Genomic DNA, 13,481 nt, shown 5'->3' with positions numbered 1-13,481 from the left:
AGCTCACAATAGTACGCGCATCGTCATGTACATAGCCTACTAGATGTGGGCTATAATCGCACTTCCTGGAACCTGTCAGGAACACTGCAACACGGAACTGATGCGAGTGCGAGAAATGGCTGGCGGGTTCGAATAGCGGCCTGAAGGTAAATGCTTGTAACGCAAATATCAGTCTGCAATCCCAAGAAAAATGAGATGATCACATACATTAAACCACTAAACCTTTTCCGTTCTAGCCTGCTGGACATATTTCTGCATGAGCCCAACCACCTTCTTGAGGTTCTGGCTCATCTTTGCCGAGGTAGGAATGACATCGAGTATGCGCTCCCCGCCCGGCGTCTTCACGACCATCTCCATTTTGACGTACTCCTCAAGCCTCCTCAGCTTTTCACGTGCCTCTTCCACCGCCTCCTGATCACCTCCACCACCTAACAAGTCTGCTTTGTTCGCTATAACCATATGAGCTTTATCACTCATTCCTGGTAGGTATTTCTCTAGCTCGTCTTTCAGGTCTCTAAGCTCGTCCCATGGTTCTGGGCGAGATAAGTCCACGACATAGACGAGTGCGAGGGATCGTTCCATCGAGCGGAGGAAGGAATGACCGAGACCAACATTTTCTGATGCGCCGGATATGAGCCCTGGATTGTCCGCAACGGTAAAGCGAAAAGTCTCATGAAGGTCAAAATCGTGACCCGGTTCTATGTCTGGCTGGGGGGGATCAGGTGAATTGTCCTCTAAGCGCAGTTGTTCTTCAGAATTTTCGATGTCGGCAAGTTCGCGCTGCCGAAGGCGTTCCTCCTCAATAGCAGTTTCCTCGAAAACATTTTCACCATGGAGGGCGCCTTCGAAGGTCCCATCTTCTGCTACACGAATCACACCAACGATGGGGTTAAGTGTAGTAAACGCATAGCCGGCAACTTCAGTCTTCGCTCGACCGCCAGTCAATGCGCGGAGTAGAGTGCTCTTGCCTGCATTTGGCATCCCGACAAGTCCAATATCCGCGAGAATCTTGAGTTCAAGGTATAACGTTAAACGCTCGCCCTCGTGTCCCCGTGTCGCAAATTTGGGTGAACGGCTGACGGGTGACAAGAAATGTGGATTGCCCAACCCACCATTGCCACCCCGCGCGACGATATGTCCCAACCACTCCTGCAGGCCCATTCCAAGAGGTGCATCATCAGAAATAACGACTTCCTCTGTCTTGTCCAAGTCGAGGTTGATAGGCGCTAGAAGCCTCTGTTTCCTAGCCCAGCGCCTGGCTCTCTCCTCCCGGTACAGAGCCGCTTCCGCCTGTTTGAACACATCACGATTGACATTATCATCCGCATATCGCGGATAATGCAACCATCTGTCATCCCGAAGCTTCGCACGACGTTCCTCTGGATTGAGTCCCTGCAACGACTCCTCCTCCGCTTCCCATTCGTCCTTGGCGCGTCGTGAATCGCCTGGAAGAAGCTCGCGTATCACTGTGCCCAGAGGAACTTTAATGATCGTCGGTGGTGCGTTTTTGCCATTCTGCCATGTCCCTTGGCCATTTCCGCCTGCGCCGCCCCGTACACGTTTTGGGATGGAGGAAAGAGATGTGAGGTTAGGTGTAGGGAGAATGTAGACGTCGCCTCCACGTCCACCACTACCACCTGAAGGAGGCCCCATGGGTTTCCATTTTTCTCGGTGGAAAGCAACGCATCCGTCACCTCCATTGCCTGCATGGTATTAAGTATGCATGAGTAAATTTCAGACAAGTACACACCTCCTCGAACGTTGATTATAAGGTTGTCCAGGAAGGATTGACCCTGCGAGATGTTATTAGGTAGTACGCGTATACCTAGAAGTGTAGCTTACCCCTTGTCTTCGCTTCCACTCCGTCTTGCGTTTCCGTCGAAGGGCATCCTGCAAATCGTCCTCATCGTCTTTTGTCTCTAAAGCAGCATGCGAAGCTTCCTGACGTGCTGTGCCACTGGAGTGAAATAGCCGTGTTTGTCTGGATAGAGACCTGCAGAGTGGTCTTAACATACAAGCGATGGGTGAAAACCAGATGTAGTGAAGGACAAAGTCTTATATGTACTACAAACACCGAACAACGCCTACGGATATACAGTACATAAGTCCTGCGCATGCAGTACTTCAATGTAAGTAGTACAATATTTCTACAATTTACAAAGGCTATGCATGATGTTGGCCATACTAACAACAGCCCTTATGACTGAAGTACGAGCAAAATGATAAGTTACAAGACGCAAGTCATCGACAAGGGTCAGATCAAGATACGTCTTTCCAACATAGTCTGTCTTCACTTTGTTGTGGTCAAACCCAACAGACGACTTGGCGTCAGAGCATGCACAGATTCTTCTCGAGGATGTCCTGTCTGTGACTCGTTCATCGTACTTGACGGGGACGATGGCTTTAGTGGCAGTTGTGGTGAGGTCACAGGCGTGGAGGTACTGATGCGCAACAGTAGCGATGCAGCAGTCTCATCCTCTGGAGTGTATGCTGGCGAGGACGATGATGTGTCACTGGGACTTCGTCGTGGAACAAAACCCGAAAAACAGGGTTGAATCTGTGTCCTTGATGGCGGAAGGAATGTACTCGGGGAGGGGAGGGTCAGAACAGGTGGGACTCCGAAGACGGAGGAGGAGCCCGTGAATGTTGCGGAAGCTGGAGGTGTTGGGAGTTGTTGTGACGGAGACTTCGAAGAGCTCGGAACTGGCCGGGTGGATGGTGACTGGGACGAAGTCAGAATTCTCCGAGTCTGTTCCTGCGAGGAATGTGGAAGCCAGGTGGAAATGGATGGCAGGCGAGAGTACGGGTCATCAGCGGACCCCACTTGAGTCCTTGCACCCTCTTCCTGCTCAACGTCCTGTCTCCTTCGCTTGGACCCTCTGATGTCAGGAGAGGAAGATTGGCTAATGCGCTGCTTGCAGTTTGGGCACCCATCTTCCTCGAAGTGCTTCACCTTATCTGTCAGGTCCTGAAGATATGTCACTGTCCGCACCAGGATCTCAAGTTTGAATTCCTTTTCTCCTGCCTTCGACTTTCCTTTGCCCTTCTTAGGTTCGTCATCTTCGTCCTCATCACTGCCCTCTGCTACTTCATTGATTCGTTTGTATTCCGCAGGCACGAGCTCTCTTAATGCGGCCAGGGCATCATTAATTTTGGTGCGCCTGGCTTTTTCAATGAGAGAGTGGTTAATCTTCCGCTGAGCTTCACGTGCTGTGCGTGAAAGCGTGCCAGGTTTGCGTCCGCGACGTTTTGGTTGCGGTACTGGAGGAGGAGTATTGTAGGCGTCATCTTCAGCTTGGTCATCGCTGGAAATTGGGCTAGACAGTCGATGACTGTTTGACTGTGGAGCTATAGTGACAGCCGCAGCGCCGGAGTCTGAACGCAAGCGCTTTGTCCTGCGTGGAGTGCTTGCAGCGTACATGTCCATCTCTGCTGGACCTTTGGGAGGTGCAATTGCAATGGGTCTGAATAGAGGCATACAACAGTTCATATTCGCATCCGCAGAGGCTTATGAACGACATGCGACACGTTTGTCAGGCGGTGATTGGCTAGCATTTCGGAACCCGTAACGGATGGACAGCATCACAAGGGTCTCCAATGCTCCCCATACAACGTGCCTATAATTACGGGGCAGTCCTCTCGAAATCCCTCGCACGACTGGTTTTGAGCGATCTCATTGGCCCTTCGGAGAACGCACGTTTGTGAGAAGGGTTTAAGCGCTCTCATCTTATCAACCTTCCACACAGGAGGGTTTCCCAGCAACCCAGAATTTGCCTCTTTGAGGGAAATTCGCTGGTGGCACCACGAAACGCCGAGCATGCAATCCACGTACAATACCCATTTACAGTGAATTCGTTCCGCGTTACGGATACTTCTGCAGGGGTTTCTGTCACTAGATATCTTATGGTATGTGAAACGTAACTTCAATGGAAAAAATCATCCAGCTCTCCGGAGAGAACACACAGAACCCCACAGATGCCAGCTATCACTCCCGTATCACGAGAGTATGACCTCCAAAAATATGGCACACGAACAGGATGATATATAACATTACACTACTTACGTATTAGCTCTTGCAGGTATAAATATTCGCGATTGGGTACTTCTTCAAGCTTGGAGCTTCACGAAGTACTAGTATCCCTCATTGCGTGAATGACTGGCTTTGAGACCTTGACTCGGCCTTGCCCATGGCGTAAGTGTTGCAACTTGTACATATAAGTACTGCTTAAACCGTTTCGTGTGAACCCAGAGTCAGCTTCGATGTATTGCTTTTCCGACCTCAAAATTGCCAATAGCCGGCATAAAAGGACTCCATGGCGCCTTAGGACTGTTCGTAACGACCATGCATCCTGTACTATTCCTCCCCGAAATTACTACTAATATTTTCGAGTTCCTAAATCCTTTTCTTTCAGGACCCACAGGCTCTCATGAGTTCAATCCACTTAGTCTGCACGATCTTGTAGCACTTGCAAAAACGTGTCATGCGTTGAGTGGTCCGGCGCTCGACGTGCTATGGAATAATCAGTTATGCTTCGGACCATTGTTGATGTGCATGCCGCCATCCGTCTTCGAAGTTCGGAATAGTGATAGTGAACCAGAAGACGATGGAACTATCCTACCTGGTAATCAACTATTTCTGCGTCGGAGCATTGTACGTGATCCTATAATTTTCCACTGGTTCGGTGTATGTTCTTCCTCACAAATGATTCAACAGCACCTTGTTCAAAACCCTTTGCCCTCGGATTTGTTGCGAATGCTTCCTTACGCTCGACGGATCAAGAGGATAGGTCCACCTGCAGCTAGTTATAGATGGGTTCTTCCCGAACTTTTCTTAGTCCCCTCCCATGTCATCAATTGGCTTCTTTCGGCCTACCCTCTGGACAAGTTTCTACCCCAACTCACTCACATGTTATGTCCCGAGCTTGTGGCGGGCACGGGGGACGTTTCGGATATTTCGTTCGCTCCATTATCTCGTATTAACTTCACGAGTCTTGAATTCTATCCCATATTCGACGAGAAAGTGGAAGGCTGGCCATTACTCTCAATTCTGGTTAATGATCTTCCTCAGCTCAGGACGATAAAATTCGAAGGTAAGGCATGATCGAGGGCGGACATACATTGGTTAACACCATCCCGCAGTCTATGTTCCGCGGCACTATATGCGCGCATTCTATTCTGGAGTAATTGCTCCTCTGTGCTTGTTCCGCAACTTAGAGCACCTGGATCTTAAGATCAGCGGGGAGTTCTCAGAGGGTCCTGGGCTCTCTGGCTTTCAGATGTTCCCTCGTTTGCAGAAACTGAAATTGTCAAGCAGCACCAAATTTGCTGGTGGCTTCTTGACAGCGTTACATTCGACGGTGCTCCACACGCTTGACTTGACCATGGAGTACAACCCATCAGCTGGGAACCAGCCTGAGCACTTAGATGGACATCGACTCTTTTCGTCTTTGCGGTGTCTAACAATCTCAAGTGATTTCTATTTCATGATGTCACTCATAGAAGCTGTCCACTCGAGTGCGTTGGAAAGTCTTTCCTTGACTATCGAGGGTACATGGCCCTGGGAGAAGGATAAACCGCTTGCGCGCGCGCTTACTGCCTTAATCTCGTCGAAGAGAGGATGGGGACAATTTCTGAGGACCATTACCATCGACCGGCCAGGAGCCCCCGTAGTGGTTGGCGGGTCATGTGGTCCTAGTCGCTCATACATCCTTTCCTTAGAAGACCTCCTTGTCTTCTCCCACTTGCAGCACGTCACACTGGCTGACCTCGTGATACCATTGAATCCTTCTACGCTCAAAACGCTTGCCATCGGGTGGCCAGACCTGGTCGAATTCTACCTCGATCCTGTCTCAGCACGGGAACTTGTGACAGCTACTGTAGATGTCGGCAGTCTTGCCACATTCGCAAGGCATTGTCCGAACCTATCGCATCTTCGGCTGGGTATCCCGTTGGATATGGTGGAGTTACCAACATTAGACGAAGAAACTCTTACAATTTTATCTTCGCGCCCCACGCGTTCCGCCTGCATGCGGATATCGGTGGATGCATATTCATCTCCCGCCGACTCAAAAGCAATGGCAAAGTTTCTCGCGACGGTCTATCCTGGCAGAGAAGTCAAGATCGTACTTGCTGCATCCTTTTGCCAGAGGGACCTACACAAACCTTCAAATGTGTGGTATGAAGTTGTGGGACGGCTCAGGAGGTTACAACCGAGCAGCCTCGAATTCGGTCCTTGCTATCGTTCACGATTTTGCCCTGTGTGCCTCGGTTCAATCATTCTTGATGATACCGAGCACTGGATGTGAAAAGCCTAAGGGCTGCCGTAATCATTCGGTACAAGGTGTAGGGTGAGCCTTCCAGTTTCAGGACGGCGTGATGACACTGAAAAGTTCATCAAGATACTCGAACAGGGACCATGCTTACTATAGAGTCGCTGTCTGCTCAGCGCGCAGTCCCAAAACCCCGCACTTCAAGACGTCATCACACTTCGCATGACAGACTCATAGCTTCCCCACGTCGGATCACTCCAACAATATTCCAACCACTGGCACCTAGAAATGCAGCTTCTTCGAACTCGATAATAGCTATACAGAACGCACCTGCCCCATCCTAGCGGGCAGTTCAGGTTATATTCTCATTCTTGTATACCATCCTCGCTGCTCATGTGTTTTGTGAACCCGTATGCAGTTTGTCTACCTACTTCCTGCGAGTCGTTGCTTGTCAGACTTCTTATTCCAAACCCAACTGCTCAGCTCAAGCCAACAATTTATGCTACTTATTCGGATTATAGTTCCCAACATCTCCCCCCATGTTCATCGGGTATTGTTTCTAGTCATAGCCATCTCTCCACAGAGTATTCAACTATCGCCACAGTTGTAACGGACAAGGATGCAAGCATCCAGTGTCGGTGTTGTACCTTTCAAGGACCTTCCTTCCCCCCTGAACAAGATGCGGCCCAATTGAATTCGGCCCTTGCTATTTGTCCATGACGAGAGCTGGGGAACATTGTGCTATGTATTATTGGCAAAAACAGTGGACAAATCCGGACTCGAACCGGAGACCCCCCGCAGTCAGCCCATGCTAAGCGGATGTGATAACCAGCTACACCATATGCCCTACGTAATCAATGAGGTATGAAACAAACGAGTGCGGAAACCGGGAAAAAATAGCAGATTACACGTCACAAGATGCCCCTTCCACACACTCCACCTTGCATGTCCCTGGTCGGTCCTTATTCCCTGTCTCGTATGTCGAGGCACCGTCACTGTACGTAAATTGGGATATATGGACCTGCAAGGGCTTCATCGGATGTTGCCGCGACATTCGTTCCGTCTCATTGGCTGTCCCTCCATGGACAGTCGGGAGGTAACAGTGAGTTTTTCTACTGATTGCGATGCGAATAAGCACCATATAAAAGCAAATTGAGATGAGTGGCATGACCTAGTAGATCAAAACTCAGTAATCGTCGAAAATAGGTGTCAACAGAGGAATCACCATGTCTAGTATAATGTGCTGTGCATTCGACTTGTTCCAGAAGACGAAAAACATTATTATGGACATAAGCGCCACTGAATACAAAGCATCGTCCACAAGCGCGCGCAATATAGGCATTGTAGTGCTCTTTGGATTACGGATTGTAGAGCCATTGCGTTCAATCATCCAGATGCGAAAGACTAGTAACCCTGGACACATTCAGGTTAGTATGGGACCTCTACCGTGCACCCGTGCAGAAGTGTGCTCACCTGAACAAATCAAATGAGTTGAAAGTGTCGAGGCGAGAAACGCCGTGTTCAATTGTTCAGTTGCTTTGTCGAAGCTTCCAGCATGGCGGATCCTGCTCCCTTGCGAAAAGTTGTAGACCGAATAAAAGGCAGTCACTGTGGGTCAACGTCAGGGCACACGACTTCCTGAGCACGATTGCGATTTAACCTGCGCTACTGCACCACAGCATGCTTGGTAGGATGATAACCCAGACTGATTGCCAAACGACGTAACAGCGATAAATCTTTTGCAAAAGGGATTTTGTGAACAAAGAAGCTTGCAGACAATAAATTGAACCCACCACCGCCCCATCACCAAGTAGAGTTTGCAAGACATATAATGCACACTTGATCACATACATTGTTTGAGAGACGTCTGCAAGGTACGCCACTGGCCCGCCTGGGAATGAGTCACGATACTCCACTAGTCCACGTTCCATACGAGTGATTGCTACGACTATGTGCTTGGGAGACTTCAGCAGATAATATCGGATGTAAGAGGTGAGAAACTAACCGTGGTACTCAGTATGAACAGCAGGAAGGCCACTACAGCAATCGGGCGATTGCCGCGATGTTTGTAGACTACTGCCCAGATGGTGCCTATAAACAGCAGGACTGAAAAGCCTGAAGAATCCTAGCTTGGTTTGCATGAGATGGCTCAACGCATTGCAATACTCACCGTATAAAATGCCTTCCAGCATTGTTGACACTATAACAGCAGTGTCCAACCTAACGCCTTTTGAACCCATGGCGATCGCGATACCTGGAGGATGTACGATAGTGTGGGCACCTTCTCCGCCAACTCCATGATAGAGCCAGGTCAGCTTTAAATATCATCATCAGGAATCTCACCGTTTACATCGGGTAGCATTGTTGGAAAACATTTAGTTCATACAGGGCTTGAGCTGTCACATTGATGATGCGTCACAGCATTCAACAGGACGGTACTGCCCGCTCTTCATCACGCTCCAGTGCTTCTTTATGATTGTAGAAGCGTAGGCGGCGTGAGACTGTTATCTGCAGCCGGGTATTTGCTACACGAAGTGTTATTATTGCACTTCAAATGAGATCGTTACTTACAAAGCAAAAGCCGCTTGTTATCGGTGGTCAGAGCGCGAAGTGAACCTTTCAAAGAGTTATTTATATCACAGAAGCCGCGCCCTGAGGGTGCTAGTAGAGTCAAGTGTTGGATCTCTTGGCAAACTCTTTGCTGCCATCAGGAAAGGGGTATCAGGTGCTCTTGAAACATGATACGTGATGCTGATCACAGCGGAGAAAAAGATAAAAGTTTCATCACGCGATAGGGGGAGGACACTTCGCTGGCATCAGTGCACTCTTGAAACATGATGTTGATCATGGAGAAAGATAGGGCCATAAATAGACGCATCGCGCGTGATGGGAGCAGTTGGATTTTCATGCCACTGCATTGTCAGTTTCAAGACTAGTTGGGCACTGTGTTTCCGACAGATTTTAGTAAAATCTGGGAAATTGTGGAGGAAGCGCCATCTTGCTTTGATTTGTCTGCCTCTGTAACTCAGCGATGCGGATGTAATTCACTCGGGCTGTTGGTCTAAGTCGTACGGCAAACGAGTTTCTTGATAATACCTAGATCATGAATAGATATAGACAGACAACCTGCAGATACTTTATGATGCAACTTAACTGTGGAACACGTAGTCATAGACGCCTTTCCGACTTCCACCACCGAATCAAAATCCCTCCATCGTCGAGGTAGCTCAAGCGTTAAGTGCTGCATGTCAGAAGTGGGGTTTCATTGACAACCCTCCGATTTGCATGAAATCTCTCTCATCCAATAAATCCCGGGAATAATATCCAACCTCTGTCTTGTACGGGGCATCTTCGGGGCTGTTGTTGACGCAAAGACGAAACATGATTAAGAAATGCAAAAGTCGAGGACCAGGACTTGACGCTGATGATTTACGATGTTGACCGAATTGCCACAATGCTTGATGAGTAGTGATGATAAGTTAATATCTAAGGTATGCGAGGAGTAACATGTCGAGATCAGGTACCAATTCATGACGATGACTGAGAGGGAGAATCCGACGCCTTCGGAATAACACCATGCTGCTCGAGAAGCGTTTCCAACTCTCCCGATTGGAACACTTTGAATAATGTAAGCTTGAAACACATCCGGCATGCGACGTCAACTTACTGCTTAGAGCAATGTCGCTCCCACCTACAAATTCCCCGTTCACATACAGTTGCGGAATGGTTGGCCATTCCCTGCAAGAGAAGCACTTGAGGCTCGGTGACAATGTCAAATAAAGCACAGCTTACGAAAATTCTTTAATTCCGGTCCTGAGCTCTAGATCCTCAAGGACATTATATGTCTTGAACTTTTCGGGTGGAATATCGAAAGCGCTGAGGATCTTCACGACTCCTCGTGAAAAACCGCACATAGGCTGCTCTGGGTCGCCCTTCATAAACAGTACCACAGGGTATTCGGTCACTGCAGCCTGTATTTTTGCGCGAGAGTCTTGAGATAGAAATCGACGGAATGTCTGCGACCTTAGACTGCTGGAAACAGTGCTCCTGTGGAGCGAAAGCTGACGAAAAGGTCATGAAACACGAAAGTTCAGCACGACTGGTGGAAAGACATACAGATGACCGAAGTGCGCTTTGGAACATTGTGAGTAGTGTAAGTTTCCTGCAAGACCACTCCTGGCTCGACGCGTTGAAAATTAGTTGGAAGGTTGTTCCAAGACTCGGAAGTGGACTCGGGAATGACGAGGCCGAATGTGACTAAGCCCCGAAATTGGTCACGTGCATAGAACAGTCAACATTTCGATACCCCGGCCCTTTCAAAAAATGATGGAACCACTGCACAAAAGTTCTCAGATCCAGCTGCAGAGTCCAAATGTATGTTGCAGCTGCTTTCCATAATAGATTGGCATCTGAAATACAGCGCTCATGAAAAGCACCGCAACGTGAGTAGCGTTAATGACAAATACTAGTAGTACCACTATGTATAAAGTATCTTCAATCCATACACCCGTCCGTCATAAGCTCTTTCAGCTTTGCAACTTCGATCCGGGGAATGGCATCGATTTCAAATGGTGCTGCATGGGAAATAACAGTGTCACTGAAAGCGTATGTATCGATCGGAGCGTCAGGTCGTTGAGCAATGCGGAAAGACCAGAAGAGAAGTGCGAGGACCATGTACAATGACTGATTTGCGAGGTGCAGGCCGGGACATACTCTTTCATTGATAAGTGAACGTCATTGATCGGCGTCAAAACACTGATGTCGGCGCGACTTACCGTCTACCAAAGCCGTATATAATGAACTGCATATTGTCCTTGAGGCGGCCTTCTGAATCAAGCCAGCGCTGGGGATTGAAAGTTTCAGGATCTGGGAAGGCAACAGGATCGCGAGAAATAGCCCTGAAAACATGAACTTAATGAAGCAATGTACATCGTACAATCACCTTACCAATGACACCCATAGACTGTTGCACCCTCGGGAATGCAATATCCTTGCTGATTACACGCAGACTAGAATGAGAACGTGGGTTACAATGAATCTAAGACACTGACCCAAAAGATATCTTTGGTTGCACGGTGGGGAAATCCTGAGGCACATGTCAGCATCGTGCAGGAGCGCGCCGAATTTAAAATTTACCTATGCGAACGATGGGTCTCCATCTCAAAGCTTCCAACAAGAAGGCGTGTAATTGAGGGAGCGATTTTGAGTCTTTAAATGTCGGCGCTACCACAAAAAATGAGTCGAGAAATCAAAATCTTTGTATCCCTTTGGTATTACCTCTGTCTGACCCGATGACCATATCGAGCTCTTCATGCACCCTCGCCTGAGCCAGTGGGTAGCACGCCGCAGCCATAATAGCCGCGGTAATTCCGACAGCGGTCTGAACCAAAAATGAGTCAGTTCGCGGAGATAAATAAGGTGCATGACTTGCCGTCTCAGCTCCTGCTCCAAAGAGTGATCCCGCAAGATACGACATCTCATCTGTAGATAGATGGTGTTCTTCGGTGTTCTCCAATAGTGTCTTGGTGAAAGAGGGAGCGGCTTTGTCTTGATCCTAGGTACAAGAAGATATAAGCGACGGTACACTTATCGACAACAGAGAACCCCTCACCACATCGTTCTTAACGCGCTGTAGCTGATGCCTGTATAAATCTAGCTCCTCATGATGCCACTTATCAAGTTGCTTTCCGTAACCAGGCAAGTAGCGCAAAAGGGGCACCCGATCGACGAGATAAGCTCCTGGGCGCATCACGACCTGGAAATGGTCAAGGACTTTGTGGATACGGATAACTTCGGGATCGGCGTTGGCGGTGGGCGCAGACTTTCCATAAGTCACCCGAAGAATGACTGATGCTGCATACCTTGAGGTGCCATATCTATGAAAGGATCACAAAAAGCATTGGTGATGACGCACCGCTGTGCGTGCTTCTGGTGGTTCTTCGGGTCATCCAGCATATTCAATATGAAACTCATCGCGTTCTCGCGCTGCATAGCTTGGTATGCCTCTACCGCCTTTGGCTGTAAATGGGTATGCATTGCTTTTCGGAGGCGCCGGAAGCGATCTCCCGAACGAGCCATGAGAATACGCATTCCCCTTGAGAGCATCTCACCCGCGGCAATGGACCGAGGTCGATCTACCAGTGATCCGCCTTCTTTCTCCATGATGTCCGTGGCTGCCTGGTAAGGTCGATGCTAGGTCATTATCGGAGGAAGCTCATGGTATGGATAATATACCTCAATGCTGCCAATGACAATTATCACTTGGCTACCTTGCCGGAACGACACAATCGGCCCATACTCTCGAACCAAGTCTGTCAGCGCATAGGCAATTCTGAGTGGGCAATTTGCATTGGTCTCTAATATCTCGGTTGACGCAAAACTCACTTTACAGCAGGTAGAGCGTTGCTCCAGAACCAACGGGCGGGAGGTCCAGGTGGAAGCGGGATGTTGTTCCTACCCGCTAACGAGGATTTCGTGTATAACACGCCGAGTATCGCTACGACTCCAACTACACCGGCGGCGTAGTTGGCACTCATGGCAAGGGGTTCCAGCATCATGATGATAATTGGGCTGGAATAAGACAGGAGTGAACAATCAATATCTTGATCGACGTAGAATAGGTAGAATGCGCGTCCGATAAGCCGTGCGTGTCCGTTGAACATCTTATAACACCTGGCGCTTAGCCGGTTATCCGACACCCCATTGAGCTAGCAACGGTGACTCGACACCACAAGAATAGGTGGCTCTAAGAGGGAAATCAGAACCAGCAAAGGCTGGGAGTATAATGGGCCAGCTACATAATAAGGATAGCGATGATGCACTCACTATCGATTCAGCTTTCTCCGGAACAAGGATCAGGCAAACTCACGGCAAACTTAAACATTATTAATCCGACAAGATGGCCAAATCAATCCTAGCAATTGCCACGATTTTTCAAGGATGGGAGGCAATGTGTCATCAAATTAAATACAAACCCCACATTTTCCCCCTGCACCTCTCGACCATATTCTAGACGTGGGGGAACGTTGATTTTGGCTGACACTATTTTTAATATTTCCCCCACCTCGAGACGACCGCCAGGCTGCCCAAGGGGCGTAGGCAATCGCATCCATTAACGCCAGTGGTTCATGATGATAAACGGAGATTTGACACGTATGAGGGGATCAGGCTTGAGCTTGATTCACCGGAAGAAGTGTAAAGGGTCACCTATAA

General features: G+C 48.8%; 6 protein-coding genes and 1 non-coding gene across 7 annotated transcripts; 1 reads left to right on the top strand and 6 right to left on the bottom strand.

Moving 5' to 3' along the window:
* Position 1: 1 nt before the first annotated feature.
* Positions 2-2,054, bottom strand: DEU56DRAFT_98933 (GTP-binding protein Obg CgtA). Its single transcript, XM_041360080.1, has 4 exons — positions 1,843-2,054; positions 1,751-1,793; positions 208-1,703; positions 2-153 (listed from the first exon to the last, which is right to left on the bottom strand). The coding sequence occupies exons 1-3, from the start codon at positions 2,011-2,013 to the stop codon at positions 217-219; spliced, it is 1,701 nt and encodes a 566-aa protein (XP_041202781.1). The 5' UTR covers positions 2,014-2,054; the 3' UTR covers positions 2-153; positions 208-216.
* Positions 2,055-2,290: 236 nt separating this feature from the next.
* On the bottom strand, positions 2,291-3,421 carry DEU56DRAFT_746801 (uncharacterized protein; the record flags this gene model as incomplete). The annotated part of the gene is made up of 1 exon (XM_041349229.1): positions 2,291-3,421. The coding sequence occupies one exon, from the start codon at positions 3,419-3,421 to the stop codon at positions 2,291-2,293; it is 1,131 nt and encodes a 376-aa protein (XP_041202780.1).
* A 921-nt stretch (positions 3,422-4,342) lies between these two features.
* Positions 4,343-6,305, top strand: DEU56DRAFT_927631 (uncharacterized protein; the record flags this gene model as incomplete). Its single annotated transcript, XM_041358621.1, has 3 exons — positions 4,343-4,651; positions 4,715-5,090; positions 5,140-6,305. The coding sequence occupies 3 exons, from the start codon at positions 4,343-4,345 to the stop codon at positions 6,303-6,305; spliced, it is 1,851 nt and encodes a 616-aa protein (XP_041202779.1).
* Positions 6,306-7,033: 728 nt separating this feature from the next.
* On the bottom strand, positions 7,034-7,116 carry DEU56DRAFT_t109. Its single transcript has one exon. It is a non-coding gene; the product is annotated as a tRNA-Ala (tRNA).
* A 57-nt stretch (positions 7,117-7,173) lies between these two features.
* DEU56DRAFT_974687 (uncharacterized protein) lies at positions 7,174-8,829 on the bottom strand (the record flags this gene model as incomplete). Its single annotated transcript, XM_041359554.1, has 7 exons — positions 8,440-8,829; positions 8,275-8,384; positions 8,063-8,224; positions 7,930-8,005; positions 7,743-7,877; positions 7,495-7,682; positions 7,174-7,440 (listed from the first exon to the last, which is right to left on the bottom strand). The coding sequence occupies exons 1-7, from the start codon at positions 8,507-8,509 to the stop codon at positions 7,174-7,176; spliced, it is 1,008 nt and encodes a 335-aa protein (XP_041202778.1). The 5' UTR covers positions 8,510-8,829.
* Positions 8,830-9,317: 488 nt separating this feature from the next.
* On the bottom strand, positions 9,318-10,489 carry DEU56DRAFT_834653 (thioredoxin-like protein). Its single transcript, XM_041354720.1, has 4 exons — positions 10,386-10,489; positions 10,062-10,330; positions 9,937-10,007; positions 9,318-9,886 (listed from the first exon to the last, which is right to left on the bottom strand). The coding sequence occupies exons 1-4, from the start codon at positions 10,410-10,412 to the stop codon at positions 9,798-9,800; spliced, it is 456 nt and encodes a 151-aa protein (XP_041202777.1). The 5' UTR covers positions 10,413-10,489; the 3' UTR covers positions 9,318-9,797.
* A 112-nt stretch (positions 10,490-10,601) lies between these two features.
* On the bottom strand, positions 10,602-12,891 carry DEU56DRAFT_974685 (cytochrome P450). Its single transcript, XM_041359553.1, has 11 exons — positions 12,654-12,891; positions 12,504-12,600; positions 12,184-12,461; positions 11,881-12,130; positions 11,701-11,823; positions 11,547-11,649; positions 11,406-11,492; positions 11,321-11,355; positions 11,217-11,263; positions 11,045-11,167; positions 10,602-10,983 (listed from the first exon to the last, which is right to left on the bottom strand). Exons 1-11 carry the CDS (start codon positions 12,824-12,826, stop codon positions 10,764-10,766), a joined length of 1,536 nt encoding a protein of 511 aa, XP_041202776.1. The 5' UTR covers positions 12,827-12,891; the 3' UTR covers positions 10,602-10,763.
* Positions 12,892-13,481: the final 590 nt, after the last annotated feature.

Source organism: Suillus clintonianus (genome assembly GCF_016758775.1).
Source record: "Suillus clintonianus strain FC179 chromosome Unknown DEU56scaffold_128, whole genome shotgun sequence".
NCBI lineage: Eukaryota > Fungi > Basidiomycota > Agaricomycetes > Boletales > Suillaceae > Suillus > Suillus clintonianus.
The sequence above is the reverse complement of the archived record's forward strand: the minus strand, read 5'-3'. Positions and strand labels throughout refer to the sequence as shown.